This window comes from Opisthocomus hoazin, chromosome 14, assembly GCF_030867145.1.
Source record: "Opisthocomus hoazin isolate bOpiHoa1 chromosome 14, bOpiHoa1.hap1, whole genome shotgun sequence".
Taxonomy (NCBI): Eukaryota; Metazoa; Chordata; class Aves; order Opisthocomiformes; family Opisthocomidae; genus Opisthocomus; species Opisthocomus hoazin.
In genome coordinates, this window is record NC_134427.1 from 15,957,564 (window position 1) to 15,981,532 (window position 23,969).

A 23,969-nucleotide genomic window follows, 5' to 3' on the forward strand; every position below is an offset into this window, starting at 1 on the left:
AGCAGAGGAGAATTTAATCCATACCGGCCACATTCGCAGTGCTCAGACACCGTGCTGTTGCTAGCGCTGTTGAAATAGAATAAACTTACAAAGGCACTCATGGAATGGGCTTGTATAGTCTTGAATAAAGTATTCAAAGCCACCAGGATGCAGAAAAGACGGAACACAGTCACTGGCTTCATTCCTTATTCCTGTAAGCACAAAACGTAGACGCCTGCAGGTATTTTTGGCCGGTGGTGGCTGTTGTTCGCCCGCAGCTGCCGACAAGTGACAAGTCTGGAATTTCAGTTCCGACAGGAACTCGACACCACCCAGGTAAGTCCTTGAGGTGCCAGCACACCTTATTGGGCGTGGGGGCTGGGTCGGGACGCAAGTGACACGCCTGCCTGTTGTGAAAGAGTTGCAGACTGAAGGACCTGCAAGTAACCTTCGGCCCTAACTTTCTGCCCCTTTGTCACAAAGCGTCCTTCTTTCCCTCCTTCTCCCCCACTACTGCCCAAATTCTAGCTTTGAAGCTGCTTCCCAAGGGATCGCTCAAGTCTTCCTGCTCCTGCTTCGACCTGACCGTCACTGCAGAGGACCAGGTCATCTGGCATTCCGTGATGGAAGCTCCGGGCTCTTACGTCACAATGCGATCTGTGATGCAAACGACCTTGTTACAAAGGTCAAAAGCGCAGGGAGGGGAAATATTAAAAAAATCTACCCATCTTACAGACTAAGATAACCAAGGCTTGACACGCATCTGTCCCTTTAGACTCTTTCAGTCATCTACTGTGTCCGGTCCAGCTTGTTCTGGTGTTTATAATGAACTGATTTTAATACTGATTTATACCGATGCAAGAAAGGCAGAATCACCTGAACTGGCCACAGACGCAAACTACCTCTTTCAGCCCATTTTCACGCTCTAGCTCACTTGCAAGATTTGCATTCAGATGTTTGCATGATTATGACAGAACTCTGCATTTCTGGATATAGGCTCTATGGAGTCTTTCTCCGAATTCAGTCAGTGCTGTATTCCCTAACAATTACTAGCACCAACTATTGTTTTCTTATATTAGAAAAATGAAAACCTTACTAATGACAGAACTCTGTAGTCCACAATGAAAATAAAAGGACAAATTGTAAAGTCATCAACACCTTTTTCCCATTTTTCTGCAAAAGTCATGATGCACACAGTGCTGAAAGCCAAGAGAAGCTGCAATTGGTGGCATATATTTTGACGGAAGCTCGACCTAGTTCTCCTGCAAAGATTTTTTAAAAGAGTAAACATGACTGTGGAGAAGATTCTTGGCAAACTGAAACAGCTTTCAGAAGTGATAAGAAAATGGAACGAAATTGAAAGAAATAATCCAAGACGTTTACATATATTAACTCATTTATTTACACTCTCCATTTTGTTGCATTGTGCTAGTTCTACATCACATTAATTCAAAACCAATCTTACCTTTAAGATCTATGACTTAGCAAGTTTTATACACTCAAAAGTACCATTAGCTACACACAGTTTACCTTCCTCTGGTTTTCTTTGAAATTAATGCTGAAAACACAAGAAACATGCAAATGTAAGATTTTAGAGTACAGTTCTTTGGCTGGGTATGAATTATACAGCTAGGGAATGTATTTTGCCCTTAGCAGTGGCAATATACAGCAGCAAGAAAGATGATTCCTATGACATTTTACAGGAGTAAAGATTCTGTATCTTGGTTTAACATGGCAAAATTAACATGTTTTAACAAACTCAGGATCAAAAATACTTTGGTTTTATACTTGTGTCAACAAACACGAAGTGAAACAACACAGCAAGTAGTTTCTTTGCAGAGAGGACCTTTGTCCCAGTGCTGGTTTGGCGGGGATGAGGCAGACAGAGTGGTGGAACCGTATATTAATACTGCAACACTTCAGAAACTGAAGTCGGTACATTAAGTTCAGTGTCACTTACGGGGATGGCGCTCAGTGCCTCTACAGAATGACCCAGAGTATGGAAATTCCAAGTCTACTACAGGCATCGAATATTCTTTAGCTACACACAGAGAGCCTGTGCTTCTAACATTGGCACTTCATTCTGCACAAGGAAACATCTCTCCTTCCCAGCTTTTGCCATGAAAAATAACCAACAATTCTTCTGTAAAATAAAATATACTTTAAAGTCTCAAGCGCGTATTATATATATTCCAGACCATTCTGATATTTCTTTTAGAGTTAGGAAGTCCTAACATGGAGGATTAAATGATTAATGCTACACGTTTAAAGTGTAATAAGCAGTGCAATGCGGCAAACAGCCTTTGCTGTATTTCTGTCGCATGGGATGGATGGAGCGGCTCTGTGACAGCATTAGCCACATCAGTCCTTTCATACAAAGATAATTACTTTAAAAATTACTTCTAGAAATAATGGTTTCATTAAAATTAGACTTCGACCTGAAGTATATCTAAATAAAATATACTGGCTGACACAGTCAGCATGGCTCAGTTTCGTACACGAAGTGCTGGTGCTAATCGTTTTCACTCTAGAGCAATGGCCACTAATGTTCACATACCCATAAGCAACAGAATTACACAAACAACATATTGCAAGCAACACCATGCTCTTTGAGGGTTGGTATGTTCCCATTATGCCTTCTGTGGCAAGGTTACAACGTACTCTGAAAGGCGTGGGTTGACAAACATTGCTCTAGAACTAATACTATATGATCCATAAAAAATATAAACATACAATATATAGTCACATTTAATTTAGTCCCTGTGCAATTTAAGTGAAACTTTTCTAATTAATACATTTTAAAACTGTAAACCAGACTAGAGAGACGGAGTAATTTTATAAATTTCTTTAGACTGTTAAGGCTTTTACCTTTTATCTTAAGTTGCTTATGAACTCGTATTATAATACAGTTGTGTTTCTCCTTCAATTACCATTAACTGAAGTTAGGGTACAGAATTTAAGTACTTGAAGACAAAGTCCACTGTCCCCAGGGCAGACAAGTGAGCTACTAGTTGCATGAGATACTCCCCCCAGTTACAAACAGGCTGCTAAAACATGCCTAGAAGTTTTCCACAAATAAATAAATCTGTTCCTACAAATTAACTCTGTGGGCTTTGGTCAGTAACAGTATGGCAAGCTTCCATAATGCAACCATTTCTTCTCAAAGAATTGAACTGAGACCAGCATTTCATATGGACAAGTTGTCAAACAGCAATGTGTTTTAGCTCCTGCTTGAGAATAAGGATACAGTTGTATAAATAAAGGATTTGAGGCTGTTTGACATGGGAGGAAAAAGTGGGGCTTGGTTCTGAACTCAGCACCAGCCAGCTGCTACTTCGTACACAGGCAAAAAGTTGACAGAATTTTACAGAGTTTCTTGCTCTTGTGGAAGTAGCAGCTTCTGGCAGCTGCTGAGCTCCTTCATGCACTCAGAACACAGCTATTACTAAAAAGAAAGAGGATAGCAGTGACCAACAGAAGAAAACCTAACGGTGTGACAAACTGTGTATCCTGCCATGCTAAGCACTCCTTAAAGATAGCCTAGTTTCTTCCAAATCTAAAAGCAAGTTCCACTAACAAAGTTTATTTTTTTAAATATTCCATTTTTTTATTAATAAATAAAATATGTTAAAAACCTTTAGGTGCACACTCACTACCCAACGCTGTATATACAAAAGCAGACATATAAAACCAGCAGCTGACCTTGCTCAGGTAAAAAGAACTGAACATGGCTTCTTGGATCACTCAGTCCAGTCCCCAGTACTAAAAGCACCATGGTATTTAATCCCTTTCACAAACACAGTAAGCTTTGAGCCTAAAGAGCAGTTAGGCTGCCCCTAGTATCTCCACTAATAGATCACTACAAAACATAACAGCTCTAATCCTAAAAATTACTCTAATTTCCAGCCTAAATTTGTATCACAGCCAGTTAATTCTTTTGCAAATACTGCCTTTAATATTGGGAAAGCTTGCCTCTCTTCTCAGTTCTCACCCCGATATATAAATTTCCTGTGTATGTATGTGCACAGGCAGACAAAGAGAGATGACAATCATATTTATACTCCTTGGTATCCTATCAAAAGATAAGCTCACTGTATTGCCTGTTCAGCCTTCTTGAACATAAGTGACCAAGACATTGTGTAATCTGTTTCAAGACTGCCGAAAAATAAATGCAACAATCGTCCTTCTCAGTTACATGGATGACCTTACAATTACTCTTAGAATCATAATTTTATGTTTCTGTCTGCTAGTTCTAGAAAAGTGCAATGTGTAGAGGGTGTATTCAAGTTACAGCAATTTTATTTCCCTCCTTTTGAACAATATAAATTTGAAAAATAAGTTATTAAATTACACTGGATCCAGCACACCAGGTTCCACTGTCTTGTAGATTTTGCTCAGAAAGACTTCCACCTTATTATCACCCAAGTGACAGATGTCCAAGATGCATACAACATGTTTGCCATCTAGATCCATCGCTGCTTTTACAATTTCATCTAGAAGTTAAAAAAAAAAGTGTTTTAATAGACATATAGTAAAAACATCTACTGAATTGACATTGTTTTCCATGCACTATTGTGTATATGTTCAACCTGCTTTTAATGGAAAAACTCCCCTCTTCTAAATGCTGGCCTACTGGGATTTTTTTTTTTTCTTGTAGAATTTTATTAGTAAATTCAATCACTAGAAATGACAGCATCAGAACTTAGATACGGAAAAGCTGAAATATGCATTACTTAATCATTAGTGATTCTCAGATTTCGTAGTCTTAATCAAGGAAAAGTAAACACATATTTAAACGAAATCAAGTCTGTCTATATAAACATGCAGGATAGCATGATGCTTATATAGCACTTTGCAGTATGATACACTAATATTAATCGCGTTCACCATATTTGATGTGAAGTGCCAGTAACTAGAAGCATAATCTAAAGGAAAATTATTCAATAGCAGGCAAATACTTCAGTGGATAGACACTGTAGGCTGCATTAAAGCAGTTGTTCAAAGTGACATCAGTGAAATGGACTGACTGATCGGCAGTTATTCCACTCTATTTCAAAGCAGATCAAGCCAAATATCCACATGCTTAGCCACACATACTGACTTCTACACCAGTATAATGTTGCATCCACAAATATCTGCAAATACTATCTAGGTCACTTAGGAGTTTGTGGTTTGGACGCTAAAATACTATCTTTGGAGTATGAGAACAGCTCCAGTAAAAACTGCCTTGAAAGTTCAGCATTACATCTATTTACTCAAGGTGGTCACACAGAATTCGTATCTTTCACTGAAGAGGTGAACAACAGTTGACCTACAACAGAGATTTCTATAGAGGATTAACTCTTGCATTGAAAGGTAGAACGATAAATGAGTAACGACAGCAAAAGCCAGTCTCACTTGAAAGTGGAAACATGTCACGAAGCCTTCCATTGCTAGTGGCCTTCTGCTGACATGCAGAGATGCAACTCATACAAGACAATAATGTATCATTTTGAATGTCTTCTAGTTGAAACAAGTGGGGATCTTCAGGACAAAACAGTGGAAGAAATGCAACATCTATTGCTACGTCATGGTTTACACCTGTTGAAAACAAATATCTGAGTTAGCAGAAAACTTCATGTTCAGCCCATTAATAAATTCATCCACTGCTTATGCTCTTTTTTAAAAAACAAACTTGCAGGCTGAACACTGATTTTTATTTACTTGCTCTTGGTCCATTAATTAATAACCAATGTCTAAAAATACTTATATATATATGCATATTATATTTATACATAAGTACATTCAAATTGATAAGAACACACTGTGATTTAAGGCTAAGAATGCTGTTAGCTCAGAAAACATTAAACCAGCATTGGAAGCCATTTCACATTCCTTTCTAACTTTATTGCTGCTACAAGGACAGAGAAATTCATTTTGCAGCCAGTGTATCTCTACAGTACACAGTGTGGTACCTGTGCTACTTTCATCTTGAATATTAGAAGTCCCAGGATTCCAATGACTGTAAATATTCAAACACCTTCTCTGCAAATCTCCATTAGCAAATAATGGAAACTTTTAAATTATGGGAACTTAACATGAGCATCTTTAAACGAGGCTATTTCTTTCCTGTTTTTAATGGGAAAACTAAATCAAACAGATTAATATCCCACAGTAATGGTAACAGACAGACACACATCAACTTGCATATTTATATTTTAACAAATAAAGGTCAATCAACTGACACTTTGTGCTAACCAGAAGCAGCAGAGAGCAGCTGATGAGTATGGCTAAAATACAGCCCTTCATTTTCTAGCATGGAAGAAAGGCACTTTAGGAGCAACAGTACTCAAAAAACAACTAAATGAGAATAAGCTCAAAAGAAGCCTTTATAGTTGTCCTTTTCCCTTTAAGAACACTAACTTGTTTCTGATTAATACCTCTCCAGCAGGAAAGACAGCTGACAATCAAGTGCAATTGAATAATTTCCCTGATTGTGCCAGACTGGTTGAACGAGTAAACCAGATCTATCTCTAGTTGTAATAATCAATAGCTTAAGGACTACACAAATTCTTCAAATGATACACATAAACCTATATACAAAAATGCAATTATATGAAAAGTGATACTAGAAGCAAGATACTCAGTCATTTCATTTAAAGGTATTTTTAATGAGAATTACAGCTTTCTGGTAAAAAATTATCCTAAATCATGACTCTAACAAAAATCTAAAACGTCAATCATTTTTTTAAACTTCAAGAAATACTCAGAATCAACTGATTAATTTAGAGAAATCCATTCAGTTTCTGACAAACCTTCAAGTCACTCTCAAGTCAATGCAGCAAAGAGCTAAGATCTTATACTTCTCTTGCTTAACCTGTTTTAGAAGCCAAGCTACCAAATACTTACCCAGAACTGTCACTTCGTAATACCCAAGGCCACTAGCACTTTTAAACTCATTGATATTTTTATCTGTTCTGGTTTCTTTTGGCTGGTGCACTGCTGCATGAAGGTTGTACTGTTGCATAAGTAAGTCTTTGTGCACATAATCAAATTTCCGTGGGATGCTTTCTGGGAAAATTGTGCTGTGATGCAAATACTTCATTAACTTGTCTTTCACTTGTGCCCACAGGTCACTCTGCCATGAATCACAAGTTCTCCCACTCTCTTCAGCTTCAGGTATATCACTCATTCCTTCTTGGTCTACTATAAATACAGCAAAAATTCACTTGCTTATAGACTGATAGAATCATATCACTTCTCTGCTAGATGAGAAATATTTTCATTAGAACATTTCAATTATGATGACATGGCAGAATGTTCAAAACATACAACACAATGAATTCAACTAGGGTTGGAGCACCAGTCAGCTGGTAACCTTAGAGGCTAGACTTGTAGTAAAAAGACTTCTTTCACCACATGAAGAGCACCATTGTGGCTTGTTTCTGGAGAGCATGTTACCATGAAAACAAATTTAAAATGGGTACAAGTGAAGGTAAACTTTTCCATCCCTTGCACAATAACTGTATGCTTACATTGAGGACTATGCCACATTTAAAATTTCTTGCTATACAGTCAATGATAGCTTCATTCTTCTTCCCTAATGCGTGTAACCTGAGGATTGTTAATGGTAAAAGCTTATATAGCCATCACTTCCAATTTTGAAGGCAAGCATTAAACCCCACCTGTTCAGCTTATCAGAAAACTTATTTCAAAATATCCCCAGTATAGCCTTGTATCTCCTCCATCTCCTGTGGAACAACAGCTCATCACGTAGCCTTCTGAAGTGGGTACATTATCCACCCCAACATTTCTCTATGAACATACGCTTTTTTACTTTACTACTTTTTTAGTGTCGTAATTGCTACGATGGAGTATCAGGATGCTCAAAAATGAAGAAACTGAGAATGCAGACAGACAAACTTGATACAACATAGGCAAGAACACTTAACAAGGGGAGTAAGAGTCTTGCTGCATTGAATGAGGCAACAAAGGACAGCGAATTTAAAGAAAATTGACACTAATACTGAAATGGAGCGTGCTTGGGGTTGCATAAACCAGTCTGCAGTATTTTTCTCACACAACCGGAATGCATTATACAAGGCAAAGGGGCACATGGAAGCTGTTACACGAAGCAACATTTTTTTCTCGCCATTTTACTTGGAGAATTCATCTCTACAAGCATGAAGACTTAACACTACACATTAGGCAAACTACAAAAAAGTTTCAGAACATAGGTGGTGGGATGAAAAAAACCCAACCTTTCCCTTTCTAAAACTTCAATCCTGACTTTACTTTTCTACCTTAATATATCATTGGTACTGTAATTTGTGTGTCCTACTTGTACGCTCATGATTAACATAGCATAAACAGACGTGTAATTAGGACAGCACAGTAGAAACAGCCACCACTGGTTATTTAAACAATAAGATGCTGAAATCTTTAACAATCTGACTGCACTTTAGAAGAAAAATAAAACAAATGTTTGAACTCTTCTAGCTACAGGGAGGCTCTTGGCAGCAAAGACTACTTTCTTCTTTAAACCAATCAAAAATATAACAATGGCTTTGTGAACATTTAAACACATGATTTCCCACAGAAAGCATTTGAGATGAACCCTATTTTAAGTTCAGCTAGCAAAAGGATTTCTCTTTTTAATCTACTGTATAATTACAGTATACAGCAGTATATAGGTTTTTTCTCTTGTAAAAAACTTAGAAGTTAATTTGTTTATCAGCCTACACTGTTACTATAAAGTTTCTTTCTTGCAAACACTTTTGTTAGCAAATCTGAGTCAGTGCGTTTCTGCTTTACAGCTACGTTTCACATTATCTCACAGCACAGACTGCAATCTTTTACTCCTCCTTTGTACCTCTTGCAAAAAATAGTACCTGCAGTAAAGAAAATTCCAGTGAGCGAACCTTATCCCAATACTGCTCCCCCCCCCCCATATTTCAACATTTAAAAAATATACTTTAATAATTTATTTTGTTTTGGATGTCTCTATTGGCTTTTTTTGTACATCTACCCAATGACTATTCAGAAAGTGTTACGGTGATGCAGGCTGTCATGATACCGAGAAGCTAAGAGACAGAAGTGTCAGCACCGTTAATACATAGTTATAAACAGAGGGGAAGGAAAAATTTCATGTTCCCTGAAGTAGCTTCTAAAGGCAGCTAAGGGCAATTTCCCTTGCTGGTATTTAAAGCAAACAAAAAAAAAAAGCTCTACCTGGGACCATGGCAACAACACTATGAAGCTCAGAGTAACACCTTCCCATTTTATATGGTACCTATGACCCATACATCCGTAAATGGAAAAATCAGTATATGATATGTAAGTAGTTGATACACAATCCCAGAATATTGCAAAAAAAGGTATCTTCAAAATCTGAAGGAACACAGCATAGAAAAGTGTTCACTTTGATACACACATCATAATTAGTAGGCTTGTTAAGCAAAATATAAACATGCTGTTATTTAGATAAAACTAGCATCAGCTAAACAACTACTATTTTATGTGAGACTAATAGTAGGACTGATGTTATATGAGAAAAATATGTGCATATGTTTAGTAGCTACATTTACTAACATAGTCACATAATTATTGCATACTCACATTAGATGAGAGACTAATTCATTTATTTTGGACTACACTCAAAATATCAGCCAACTGAAGTTAAATAGGGTTTCACATGCAGTGAGGAAGGATCAGTGTAAACAATATTTTAATTTAATAATAAAAGTATCTAAATATATCTGCATATTAGAGATAAGTATCTAAATAGAAGTAGCCAAAGCAAGACTTCTTCACTACAGTTAAAAAATGAGGCATATATTTCACTGCACATCTTCACATCTTTTTATTTTTTTGAAAACCAATTTTTTAAACCAACTCATCAAAACTGCATACATGTGCTCATTTTATCAGATCTACATGACATCCCAGCAATTCTACAGAGAGTAACAGCATAGCACAATACACACTACAGCAACCAGAAATTCCTGTAATATTAATTTCAGGGGAGAACACTCAATTTGATTTCTCATTTTTAAAAGCAACAAGAAATTTGACCAAAGCCTAACAACCAATAAAGTAATTAATTATCAAACTTGCTTATGTATATGTTTTCCTACTTTTGAAGAACAGATCGCTACATAGTACCTGAGACTTCTCTTTCTCTATATTAAAACTTCACTCTAAACAGTTACCTGTACAATTTTTTCTCCAATTCGAAAGTTTCCTCATCATTTCAGTCTCTTAATATATTAAACATTTGGGAAAACTCACTGTAATTTCTACTGCCTTAAAGCAGCACAACGGAGATGATCATCATCAACAGGCTACAAAGAAAACCTATCGAGACCATTACCAAATTAAGATGAACTGCTGCCTTACAAAAATATAAGGATGGACAAGATTATACACAATATAGCTATACATAGAAGTAAATTAGCAGATGTATTAACAGATGCTAGTAGTAGATTAAATTTTAGATAAAATTACATAACTCAGAGTATATTCAATCAGCTCTGAAAAGAGGAAAACATGTCACAATATTTGCATGAAATAAAAAAAAGACCAAGCTGCACATAATGACAACTGACAGACTTCTTCCTTCATCTAAAAATAGGTATCAAGAAACTAACTGCATGGAACACGAGTTTATTTGTCAATTGCAGAGGAAGAAAGAAAAAGTTAATATTATTAAACTTAGAAAAATCCCTAAACCAAACATTACTCTTATTACTGGTTTGTATGTTTCATTCATTTCCTCCCACATCTTGTATTTGTCTTTTTAGTTAGGTACTATTTTACCACACCCAGATTACTATAGCAAGAAAACTGCCAACAGAAAATGCAAGGTCTTATGCTATTAAGTGCTCCCAAGCATTTATTCCCCATACTGGGAAACTGCCCAACACTGTCCTTCCAGCCACCCTTTAGAAGGTATCGGGGACGTGACTGAGCAGAATGACCTTAACAATGCATTGCTGCAGTGGCTCCCTAGAGGCTGAGGCAGCCAGATGCACAGAAGAGCTGTCCTGACAAACAAGGGTTATAAGGATATCTTTGTTGCCTGTTTTGGACCTGAAGAGAAGAAGTAGGCTTAAACCTCCTAAGGTTAATGTAAGAATTATTTGCAACGTACCTGTGCAGTACTGTGAACTGTCTGATACAGCCTGTTCATTTTTATCTTGCAAAAAATCTTCAGGTTGAAATTCATTCAAGCTATGAAAAAAAAGTAATAGTATATCTATATTTAAGACCTATTTAACCTCAAACACTATGCAGCAAACGTTCAAACCTTGATAGATTTCTAATGATAAATGACACAAGCTCAAACGAGTGAGCACTAGTACCTGGTTTTGTATCATGAGACTTGTAATATAGCGGCTTGACATAATGAGACCTGCTACACTCAGCAAAACCGTTTTGAAGAACTCACGACAAGAACTGCTGTATTTTTGTGCTTTATGAAGTAGATGGGGAAGTGTTTTACACCCAAAACCCAGTGTTTGTTGCCCTCTCCTGGGCATCTGCTGGAAACACCGTGTGTGAGATTAAAAGCTCAACATCACAAATGGCCAACAGGTTTATGACTTGATTCTAAAAAACGGTTGCACAGCATGCTGCTGCGCCCTTCAGCAGTCAAAAACAAAGCATGCATGGAGCCGCGCCATCACTCCAGAATCCAAAATGATAAAGTCCAAATACATATTTTATTTTCAACATACTACCCTGTTGTAACAATCAGTTCAGTCAAGCAAACTAGATTTCTGTTATACTTTCACTTTTAACCATGAAATTTTGAATTAATGGTGAGCAACTATTCTCTAACAATCTCTAATGAATCACCTAGGATATTATGCAGGAGAAAAATATAACAGATACTCTGCACCCAAAACATGGTAAAATAAGCTCTTAGGCCCATTTATTCCTTTCTTCTTTGTTCCGTTCCGCTTCTTATAAACTCACTACGATATCTGAATAAACTTAGGAAAAAGACTATCTTGAATATCTTGCATCACAAACAACTGAGACATAGGCAAGACTTCGTCAACATGCCATTAAAATTCCAGACTACCAAAGCAGTTACTGATCAAATACTGTAACTGCAAATACACAGGGACAATATACAGACGGTGAAAAAGGAATCGAAGATGAACGTGTTTAGTGGGACATTCTGTATTTCAGTCATAAGGATTTACAGGGTTTTTTTTCTTTTTTTCCCCATTTCATACTGGTATGCATCTTGAAAATTTCACATCAATGTTTTGTAACAAACGGAAAATATCTAAAATCTAGTAATAAGACAAAAGGAAATACATTGTGCTTTTTGAGTATGCAAGTACATTTTATGACATGCACTATCATCACGGTGTGAGCTAAGTTCTGGAATGACCTTCTTGTGATCTCCAGCTCTAGGCACTCCTCACTTAGGTAGCACAAACTCTGAACGGAGGTTTCAGCCACCTGAACTTGTTAACAAAAAAAGCTGCCACATAGAGAACTTTAAACCAGTATGACCCTCTTGCTTCCCACCATCCACCCAAAGCTTCTGAGCACAGCTGTGTTGAAAATGCTGGTAAATGAGAATTTGTATGCGTTTCTATGTGACTTTGTAGTCCGCAGCATTTTTCAAATTTTGAGGCCCAGGGCAACCTCAGACAGATTCATGCAAGATGTCAGATCTAAGTTTATGCAGTGGTATTTTTATGTTTTCTGATGAGAGGCAGTACGGAAGTTTGTCTCTTTCTAAAATGATAGTTCAGCAACTACATTGTGTTTCCTATGGTATTATTTATAGACAAAAGAATGTTTCCATGAAAATAGTATCTTCTGAAGAATTAATTCCTTTTACAAGAACCATCATGGAAAGTAACAACTGTGTATGCACAACAATGAATTAAACATTTATGTACCAGCTATACTAACACATTTTCAAGTCATTAGAAGACATTTTCAAAAGTATTAACAAAAGTAGTCCAATTAAAAATTAATGCCCACAAAACTAACTCTCCCTTTCGAGACTCGAACTTCTCAACAAGAGATATGAAAATCTAGCACGTTAGGAAAGGCTTGCCCAGAAATCAAGGTGTCAAGTTAGATACATGTCAACTTCCCTCTTCATTAAAGCAGAGGATTAAACCAAGTCGTACTGCTGACAAGTCGGTATTACAGAAATGTTTTTTTTTTAAATTGTCTCATTTTGGAGGTGAATAGGCTCTGATTTAGAGCTAGTAGATCCTCTGAAAAATATGACAATAACTTTTCACAATTTTTCCCCACTTCTTTTACAGATCTGTAGCTGGGATGATTTCTCGTACCTGCCCAACACGTTGTTCCTACAGGATTGCTTTGTGCTGGATGTGTGTACAGTGTAACTTGAGTTAGGTTCGTAAGGCAAACCTACTTGTCCATACACACAGTTTATATGCTGCTTTGCCAGCCAGTATGTTCGCAAGCCACCTGACAGAACCCAAATCTTTCCATTTACTGCAATATGCTGTGGCTGTTGTACACCAGAAGACCCACATTCCTATCTTGCCCATGTCAGCTTTTTGCAAACTTGTGTCACGCCAAATTTGCTATTCCCAGCCTGCATTCTCCAGACTCCCCTTTTCACAGATGCCCACTTGCAAAAAACCTTTTATTCAGTATTTCCAGATGCACTGGTATTAATCTTCTCAGTCCTTTTACTTTAAAGTATTGTCAACAAAAATAACAATCATAATAGATGGCAGATGAATACTTTTAGAAAATATTGGGAAAATAAGCATGTTTTGGTGCTTCACATCTATTTCCGAAGCACTGGGACTAAATGTGATAAAAAATTAAGAAAGAAAATAGTTATAACTTGTAGCTATGCCCATATGCTTCCAGGAATTAAACTGCCTCAAACCAACAAAACAAAACACTCCACTCACTGATATAACTGGTAAAAGCCTTCTTTTATAGATTGGTTTGAAATCAACTTAACTTTCATGACACCATTATGGTATATGCATCTACCACGGCAAGTAACAGAGAAACCAACTGGCTTTCTACAATAATTTGACAGGTCTACCCAAATTGATTGTTGATATCTACCAATTTCTCCCTCAAAAATTCTGATTTATGTGAAAAAGGGGTCTTAGGGAAATGCCAAATTCTGGGCGACTTTCAGTCGTGCAAAACTCAAGCTGAATATCTCTGTATTACAGAATCCCCATCCCTTTATTCTCATCAGAGGGGAGGGGAAAAAGGAGAAAAGGGTCTAAGTTACATAAACATTCAGAAGTGAAACTGCAAGGATAGAAGCATACAAACAAGTTACTTTCAAGCAGTGTAGAGTGTGAGCATGTAGTGCACCAGCAACTCCATGGTAACTGCAGTGCTAAGCTTACAAAGATTGAAATGCTAAGAAAACTACTGTGGTTTTTTTCATTTCCACATAAAAGAAACTTTTCTGAAATTCCTGAGCATTCCCCATTCACAATAAACTATCGAGTAAACTACTTTGGGATATATTAAACGCTTAAAGGTACATTTATGTTGAATGTCTCTACTAGCAAGAATATAAACATCAACAACAATATTAAATTAACCAGTTTCCTTGTACCTTGTTCTTTCTGAAACCCTTAATAATCAGATAAATAAGCTACCTCAGAAATGTGGGAACTGAGGCTGTCAATAAAGATCTTTAAAAGAAGCTTTTACTGTTTAAAACCCAAAAAACTTAGAAAATGCAACCACATGCTAAGAAACTGCACAAAATACTTGATGCAAAATAATCTAAACTAGCTTAGGTACTTCAAAATATATCTTTGCTGTTGCTATTTCATCAACCTACTGAAATACCTGTGACTGCTGACATTCTGCTACTTCGAAGCAACAGAACAGAAAACAATGCAATTATAAGGTATGCCAAGCTAACTTTCTATCTTTCCTCTGCAATTTGGAGAATTCAGCACAACTTCATAGTTAATTACAGAAATACACAAGTTACCTTTTAATTATTTAGAGTGAAACAGCTTTCCATAATCCAACACAGACTTTCTCCTCCTTTAGTTGGGGTTCTAGCACTAATGGCATAGAGTGGACACACAGGTAGCGAGGAAAGTAGCAGATTGAGAAAAGCAGAGAACAAAGTAAACATGCCTTAACTTTTTGCTCAACTTTGAAGAAATGGGGAGAAAACATTCTTCCCACCCTCCACCCCCAAGAAAAAATGGAACATTTCTCAGCAAGCGAAAGAAAACAGGATTCCTCACATTTGAAAAAACCCTCCTGATTTTCCTATGGATTTGTGCCACAAGTGCCTGCAAACTCCTGCACCAGCTGCAGAGGTGTGACTTTAAAGCAGGTGTCATGCTTTTAATGAATGGGCTGCAGAGTCAGGCAACCATGTCACCAAGAGGACCAGATGAAACAACAGACATGGGCTCTAAAGAGCCTTGTTTATCCCACAAAAAAGCTTTTGCAAATTAGCTTCCAAGAAACGTTTTCCAAGAAAAGAGGCATGCTTGTAGGGCAGTAATACTGGCAGAATGGTCAACAACTTACGATCAACTCCATCATTACTATTGTTGCTATATCCCTAGCACCATGATTCTTTGTTTTAGGGGGAGGTAAGAGGCGCTAAAAGTAAACTAAGGCAGCAACTGAGGGGCATAGGTATCCATGACACAAGCCCAAATCACTGCTGCCAAAAAAACCCAAACATCCAAAGTTACTGACAACAAAGAGTTCAAACATTCAACTCACCTGAGCTGTCTCTGGAACAAATGAGAAGAATTTATGGCCCTTAAACAAAATGCAGGAAGGAAAGCAGCTTTTCACCCCAGACTAGCAAATAGCAACACTCATTCGGTTTTCTTAATAATTTCCCATTTGTAGTTATTCCATTAGGTTCCAGACTTGTCAGGGGTCTGGATTTGAAATTGCAACCTGGATTTTTTTTTAAAAAAAAAAACGTTCTCTGGATCCAAACCAAGTTCAATAAAGACTGAGCGTCAGGCAGAGGAAGAAGTCAAGTGCTTCTCGGGGACAACTGTACTTACACATCTGTAGCACCAAGCATGATGTATAGCTCAACCACCACTAACAAACCCATTAAAGCCATTACATTGTTCACTCTGCTTGCTAATCAAGCATCCCGCTCTCCTGCCTTTGACTTTCCTGCTTTAACTGTCATCTCCCTGAAACAAAGGCTACATATATTACTCTGCTTACCATGATGGACTCCTGTTGCCATATATTCCCTAAGTAGCACTAGTAACAATATAAAAATATGTTTAACAAAACACTCAAAACTATGTTTCAGAATAAAATAATCCAATATATTTGAACCAGAATCAGTGCAGAGGAAGTCAATAGAAAATATTAAACTCTGCCCTAACCTGTTCCTTCATTTCATGTGAATACAGATTATTGACCTGTAAAAGTTTCACTTCAAATATCTTTGTTTCATCTTTGCAATTACTTAACAAAATTAACTTCACATGACTTACCCACATTTTCTTCTTGCAGACCGTGTGAAATAGGGGTAAGACGATATAGGAGTAACAGACATGCTTCCCCTTAAAGCAGGAAATTCACCATTATTTTACAGCATTTAGTTAAATGGAAATACACAAAGCAAAGAACGTGCATGTTTTTCTTTCAGGCAGAATGAACCTAAGCCACTCAAATACGGGAATTATCCTTACAGAACAGACATCCATTAACAAGTTTGCTGTAACACTGCCAATACAGAAATTCTATTCACCAGGGTTTTCTTCGTCTTAACTTTTCATTCAATCCTAATTATATTTTATCTCACTTTCCCTCAAAGTATTCTGAATACCCATCCTCTTCGCACATTATGACTTTAGGATATGAAAAGTCAAGAACAAAAATACACCCTTCATAGCATAAGAAATCCACCACAAAAAAAACAAAAAAAAAAAGACGTGACTGGCTAGACTTTTGCAACATTAAAGTCAATGTATAACCCAAGCCTTTAATACCAAGTATGGGTACCTTAGATTTTGCACAAACATTGCAACAAAGGGCAATCTTATACTAGCAGATATTTTACTCTTGAACCTAATACAGTTGTCTCAGAAAAATTATTTTGTCTTACTCCATTTCCTTGTATCAGACTGATATCCTTTGTCTACGTCTGACTAGATGCAATACAATTTCACAAAATTCCCATCACAAGCAGAACCATGGCACTACAAGTTATTCTGAGCCTTCAGGTTAGCACCTGACCACCATCTACTTGCCTTTGTGACAGCAAGTTACAACTACATGCAGTACATTCCACTAACCAGCAAGAAAAATAGAAGATGTCTGAAATTCAGGAACAGATATACCAGATCCTGATTCTGCATTGTCAGTGAAGAAATCTTATTTTCTCACACCACTGTAACTGTTGCTTGTTCCATGGCTACATCACTAAACCACATATGGTTCAAGTATTAACTACTTTTATTTCAAATCTGTGAGACTAAGAACAAAGTAGCATAAATATTATCAGAAGAGAGCATTACAAACCAGACACCTGCTTTAATAAATTCCTCATTAGCCTGAACAGTATAATTGTCATCACCTGATGATAGAAAAAGTACTTAACCAACTTTTAAAGATTAAACTATATATGCTTTTAAAGCTTTCTTATATTTTTTCTATTGCCTGGGCTCCAAACTGATTTCCGTAAACACTTTTCAGAAGATCCACTACATATTTATGAAGAGAGCTTACTGTTCTGCATCGGTATTTAATACGCGTGGTATCTTTCTCTTGACTGAACTCTTTTTTGACGGTAGAGCTTGGTGCTGGTGCTGTTCCCCAGGACTGCAATGTGGCCCCAGAAAAGACTTAACTTCTTTATTTTGAAGGCTGGTGTTTTTTCCCTTGTGAACACAGTCTTCTTTGGATGTAGCAGAACTTTCAAGAGACTGAGAAGCATCTTTCTGCAACAACAGTTAATTGTTTAAGAGTTTCACACTTCAAGCTATTGCTTCCAACTTAAAAACCTGCAGGTTTTAAATTACCTTTTAAAGGAACAGGACAATTCACCCTACCTTCTGAAAGTCTCATTATATCTAGCAGAAATTATCTTCTAATCACACTAAGAAGATAAATTCTGTCTAGAAAGTGACAGTGAGCATGTTGCAGTAGTTGCCCCTCCCACATTCTAATTTACATTAGGTTATCCGGTCACTCAGACTAGTAACTTCTAAACAAGTTACGTAGTTTTATGGAGGACTATCATAACACTTTCAGAAAAGTACCGAAACATTGCTTTTTAAAAGTTTTAAATTATTACTTTCAAAAATTTTGCTCTCAAAATAGCAAATGAAGTTAATCAAGAGACAATGTAACTAGGTTCTGAACTCAAATGCAAAATTCTCCATTCTAATTGTGATCATAGTTGCTTAAGTGCTATAGCATTAGTTCTTAAACACTGTACCTGAACAAGTTCCACTCCTGAAGCTTCTTCAGCTGCATTGGTACAGCTGATGTATCTTATGGCACTAATTATGCCCTGAACAGCAATGCGCTTGTGCTCTCTGTAGTGCAAGTCTTCAATCTCTTTCCCCGTTTCACCTATGGCTTTCAAAACCGATTCAACTGCAAAAAAGGAATTTCCATAAACAAGTTTTAAAGAAATACAGTATCAAAATGTCTGAACACAAGACTCCAAAGAAAAGACGATTTGTTACTAAATACTAAATTGATTTAAAATTGCGTTTTGGAAGAATTTTACATCTTTTTGTTGTTCTAATCACATGGAAAAACATTTAAACAATAAATCTTTTTAGATCACAAGCATCTTTTAGTATGCATTATCAGATATCATAATTTCTGTTTCAGGTGAAATTTCTAATTCACTGCACTCTTCAGTATAACTATCTTTAGTTCTGATCTAGCAGAATATTCAAAGTCAAAGGCAAATCTGTAGCTCATGTAAGCTGCCACAGTTCTCCTGCAGCTAACGGTGCCATGATACTTTCTGCAAGATGAGGATTTAGCCTATCATTCATTTAGTCGAAAAGGGAGGGTTTTTTTAAATGACATTACAAATTTGTGTAATCACTAATAGTAACTGTGTTGGTTTTTAACATGCTTTAAATGCTTGGAGTAAGACTTAACTTAAAAAGGCTACAAATCTTAAAAGATATTTGATGGTACGATACCTTTACTGTTTTTGCAGTATTTCAAAAAGTCATTTGGAGGTCGTGGAAAAGGGTAATAGCCACCAATGACAGTTTTCTTCATTTGATCAGCTTCATTTTGTGTTTTAGTCCACTGAATGAAGTTTTTCACTTTGGTATCCTTGGTGTATGGCTGGCCCTTGTGCCACCCTTTTAAAACAAAAATAACCAGGTATCAAAACCAAAGCAGGTTACTGTCATCCGTTCTCATCTGGAAACTATCCTGAACACTATGTAGAAAAAACAAATTAAGCAAAACTGGACTAGAGAATACAAAAGACATCTCTCCACTAGTCAACAGCGTTTTACGAAATGAGTATATTGAATTCCTTGACTAACACTTGCATTTGATACTGAAAGTTAGACAAATGTTAAGTTATAAAAAGAAATAAAACAACTAGAAAAAATGCTACTAGAACACTTTCTCTCAGCAGCATACAAAACAATAAAATGATCAGAAATTGGTTTATTAGCAGAAAAGAGCAGATCAATCATCTTCAGAAGGTTCAGCAAAGATTGTTAATGACAGGTAACTGGCAAGGTATGTATGCATTGTTGGCTGGTTTAAAACCAAGGTATGGACTAAATACCAGTTTTATCAAATAAACTGTAATCTGACCAGGACTACATCTAAGCTGTGAACTGAAACAGATCTTATCCAGTGGTTTGCAATCTCCAGCTGTAATTCTCATTTAGGACCAAAACAGATATAAAATGAACTAAAGCTAGAGTGCAGGAACGCTTAAGTATTTAATCAGAAAATTCAGCACAAAATATACGGAAGGACAGCAAGGAAAAAAAACACCTCTCAAACCCTTCATTTAGGAGTGAATTAGATCATTAGAAACCTATTAACAAAAAGACTAGCTTGCTTTGCTAGTCTAATTAAACACAAAACACCCTACCCAGCTTGGCAGGAAAGACCATGTGTACAGAACTGACTATGTTCTGCTACATTTTCAGCACACATTTTTCTCTGTTCCTTCTCATCAGCAGAAAGATTCAGACTGGGTGACTGATATGTTAGGAACGCTGGAGAAATGAGCTGGATAAACCAGCACAGGAAAGATACATCTATTGCACCCTATACTCCCTTGCAACTAGGCCACTGCATCAGTCGCCTGCAACACTGCCATAATCTGCCGCCTGGTCCTGCCTGTGACATGCTGACTGGGGGTATCTAGTGCGCAGTATCACAGGACCATAAAGAATACTGTAACTGCAGGCGGGGGTATCCAAACAAGACTACTGAGAAGCAATGCTCTTTCAGTGCGGCCCAGCACCACATCCCTTCCTAGACCATGTGGTCTGCATAAGGCCCTGCGCACTGGGAAAGGTGAAACATAATAGGTCTCCAAATATTTGGTGTAAGAGATTAGCTAAGATAAATTCAGGATAACTACACCCTTTCCCCCCTTCCCCAAGAAGGATATCTGTAAGCCAGAAAAGCTGCAAGTGACTTTTAACATTTTTAACAAAGTGGCAATCTGCATTGCTACATTATCAAAGGATTAAAACAGCCTGAAAGAATTAGTAAACATGACTTAACCTAATAATACTTAGGTACTTTTCATAAGATACACCTATTGATGCATCACAAGAATGCAATTTTCCTTTTTCTTTTTGCAGTGGTATTTCATTATTAACACAAAGTCATTTCTGACAGGGAAACCAATACTATGCACTGATTATCTTGTTGTAAACAAAAATACGCTTTCCAAAGAAATAAAATGAGAACTACATAAAACTAAAACTAGTTTAAGTTACCTGTAATGAATATTTGACTTTCATTTGAAGTTGTCAGGTAAATTGTGCTGGCAGGATTCTCACTGAGGTCCCGTACCACTCTCATCTGTGTGCACACTAAATATGTCACTGGAGAAAAAAAACAAAACCACACTGCATTTTTTTCCTGATATTTCACTGATTTTAGAATGTCAAGACTGACACACACTGGATTAATTTTATTAAGTGCTCGAAACAAGACATTTCAGTTCTTGACTCCACAAATGCTTCAGCAAGTACTGAGCCCCATTATAAATTACAATATGGAGATGTAATTATATTTTCAATTTAATAACGGTGCAAGGAAATTTCAGCATCCATTTTAGAACTAAAACATGAGATACTTCATCAGGTGGGATATCAATGAAATAAATAGTAAAAATACGGATATTAAATGGCTGTGTTTCTTAAGGATAAAAAGCATCAAATCATGGAAAGCACAAGAAATCATGACATGCCACTGCAAAACTTCTAAACAGAGTAGAAACTCACTCTTTTGTTAATATCTCAGTTAAACATTGGAATGTCATTCTTTGTCATTTCCCCAGAACACTCCAGATGAATGCAGACATAATCTTAACAGGGTTGTGCAGCTAGTCCTGCATCATCTGATATAAAAAATGCACGTGACACCAACCAGCGTTAATGGAAGGATGAGTGCTTGGAGAAGAGAATGCAGGCTGGAAGAAATATTTAAAGCTATTTTTAAATCCTTAACTAAGGATACCCGTTTGAAACTTATCATTCTCAGCTCACATGCAATAACTAACACAGCTGGGTGATGACTGCTGTTTGGGCAACAAAAGTATTTATTCAAATGAAGCTTTGCCACTTTCACCTCTCCCTTCCCCCAATCCTCTTAAATTATTCCTGTCTATAAAAAAAAAAATATTCACAGGAGAAAAGGAGTAATAGATTTGACCAGCTGCTGCCTATATTTGCCTCTGATGCAGGAGATGCTGCCCCAGGTGCTTCACTTAAGTTTCTGTTTGAAATTAATGAGATCAGATGAGCCTCAGTCCCAGCTACCCATCTATTTGTTTACACTAACTGGCAGACTGCAATATGATAAAGGTTTCAAATACTTATACCTTTTTTTTATTTTTAAATTTTACTTTCTGATCAGCTATTTTCCGTTTGAAGAGACAAACCATGGCAATTTTTTATTCAGTGGCAATTATACTCAGAATTTGAAAACAGTAACCAACTAGAAAAATACTATGAATAATTATTAATAAGTAATATAGAGAGACAAATACTTGGGTGAATATGCTCAAACACATCTGGCTGAGAAGTTGCAAATAATTCCAGTATGAATGGCTGGTCTGAGGTCCCATCGATGGCATGTGCCCAACGATAGAGCCAGAAGTCTTCACCATGTTCTGTATAAACAAATATTAAGAAAAATGTATAAGCATTTATTCAGAAAGTTAAAAATTGTTTGATAAATTCTGAAAGTCATATTTATAGAAAAACCTCTCTTTCTTGCTCGTTCAGCCCTTCCTACAAATGTCACAAGACCAATAACATCACAGGAATGATTGTTTGGCAAGTCATCCAGTTCTGACCTAAAACCAAAACAGAATAAAAAAGTGGGTATTTGTTAATAACAAAACATAAAGCTTTCCCAGAAACTTGTTAAAAAACATTTCCAACTAACACTCAGCGTCATGTGGTGAAATTTAAGTTCCATCTTGACAACCAACAAAATTCTATTTTACCTTGTGATAAACCGATATTTAACTTCAGGTAATCCCCACTCTGGCTTAACCATTTCTTCTGGAATAATACTTATTTTAGTAGGAGGGTCTCGAACATTAAGGCTGATTTCTGACAAAGAAAAAAAAAGGTAACATTTAAGGCATGAATACAAACTTAAAAAAAATAAAACCCACTTTAAAAAAAGCCTCACAAAAAAACCCAGAGTAAAGTTTCTTAAATGAAGTATTCCAACTTCATCTCACCGCTTGCGAAATTATTAATAAACTCCTCTGACTTTATGTTTTCATCAAAATAAAGGAATTCAGGCACCGCATTCAACAATGCAATTTTATAATCTGAGCAACATTAAACTTTCCAATCCCCTACATGAGCCAATAGGTCAAAAGCCAGAAACTCATGCTACAATACTGATTAGATATGAAGTACTTTTTACACCAGCCTTACTCTCAAATGTCACTAAGATCTAAAATCAACTTGCAGACAATTAAATAAAAAGAAGACAGAACTCGCAGATGAGTACTTCCACATCTGATACCAGTTCAGGTAGTTATTAATATGATAGGAAGATGCCACGGCCATGGAGGAAAACAAAAGGTCTTCTCACGTCTACTCCATAGCACCTGAAAAATGTCATTTATTAAACAGACTGTTTAGATGCTGAATAATAAACATGGTGGAGCACTGAAGGAAGTGGGGGTTTCTGCAACCAGATAAAAATCACAGGAGGAATGGCTTCAGCATCTAGAATACACAGAGTGGTACCCCATTGTCTCTCTCACAAGAAGACACATCTTGCTGGTGTGAAAAAGACAGATCCTGATGATGCTTCTACAAGATGCTTCGATTTGGGATTATTCAAATAATGCACCCAGAAAGGTAATTAAATCATTATAAATCATACATAAAACTGTTTATATAATTATATCCGGCCCCTCACCCTAGCACTGTAACATTAGGAAGGTGTTATACTTAAAATCAGACCCTCTACTTATCAATTTTCTTTTGGCTGCTGCCTTCTAGAAAAGTATTTGGAGGACAACTGTGGTTTTGAATATGGTGTTTTAGGACAGTATCTCAGATAAAACTCCTGAAAACAAAACTTTCCCATGCATCAAAACTATTTACCAATTGTTTCCTCATTTTGAGATTAGTTGAAAGTCATATACTCAACTCAGGACTATACCCTGGGATGATTCAGAAGCTAAGGTCAGTCCAGGCTATTTGAAACCGCAGTTCCCATCAGTACCACATAAATTCAGTGATCTGTGAAAAGCACACATTGCCTAGCAGTGGGATTCAAGGTGTTGGTACTAA

General features: G+C 36.7%; 1 protein-coding gene across 2 annotated transcripts in view; it reads right to left on the reverse strand.

The window, feature by feature from the left end:
- Positions 1-1,363: 1,363 nt before the first annotated feature.
- Positions 1,364-23,969, reverse strand: part of RADX (RPA1 related single stranded DNA binding protein, X-linked) — a 30,054-nt gene continuing 7,448 nt past the window's right edge. The window contains exons 4-15 of one of the 2 annotated variants that reach the window (XM_075435255.1): positions 22,655-22,763; positions 22,410-22,501; positions 22,193-22,315; positions 20,916-21,023; positions 19,131-19,298; positions 18,404-18,564; positions 17,692-17,903; positions 16,455-16,523; positions 11,111-11,190; positions 6,868-7,161; positions 5,377-5,559; positions 1,364-4,472 (exon numbers count right to left, since the gene is read on the reverse strand). In XM_075435255.1, the coding sequence (XP_075291370.1) occupies positions 4,327-4,472; positions 5,377-5,559; positions 6,868-7,161; positions 11,111-11,190; positions 16,455-16,523; positions 17,692-17,903; positions 18,404-18,564; positions 19,131-19,298; positions 20,916-21,023; positions 22,193-22,315; positions 22,410-22,501; positions 22,655-22,763 (1,745 nt within the window). In that variant the 3' untranslated portion in view covers positions 1,364-4,326. Of the gene's footprint in view, positions 4,473-5,376; positions 5,560-6,867; positions 7,165-11,110; positions 11,191-16,454; positions 16,524-17,691; positions 17,904-18,403; positions 18,565-19,130; positions 19,299-20,915; positions 21,024-22,192; positions 22,316-22,409; positions 22,502-22,654; positions 22,764-23,969 lie in introns of both variants that reach the window. The other variant, XM_075435254.1, reaches the window with a different exon arrangement.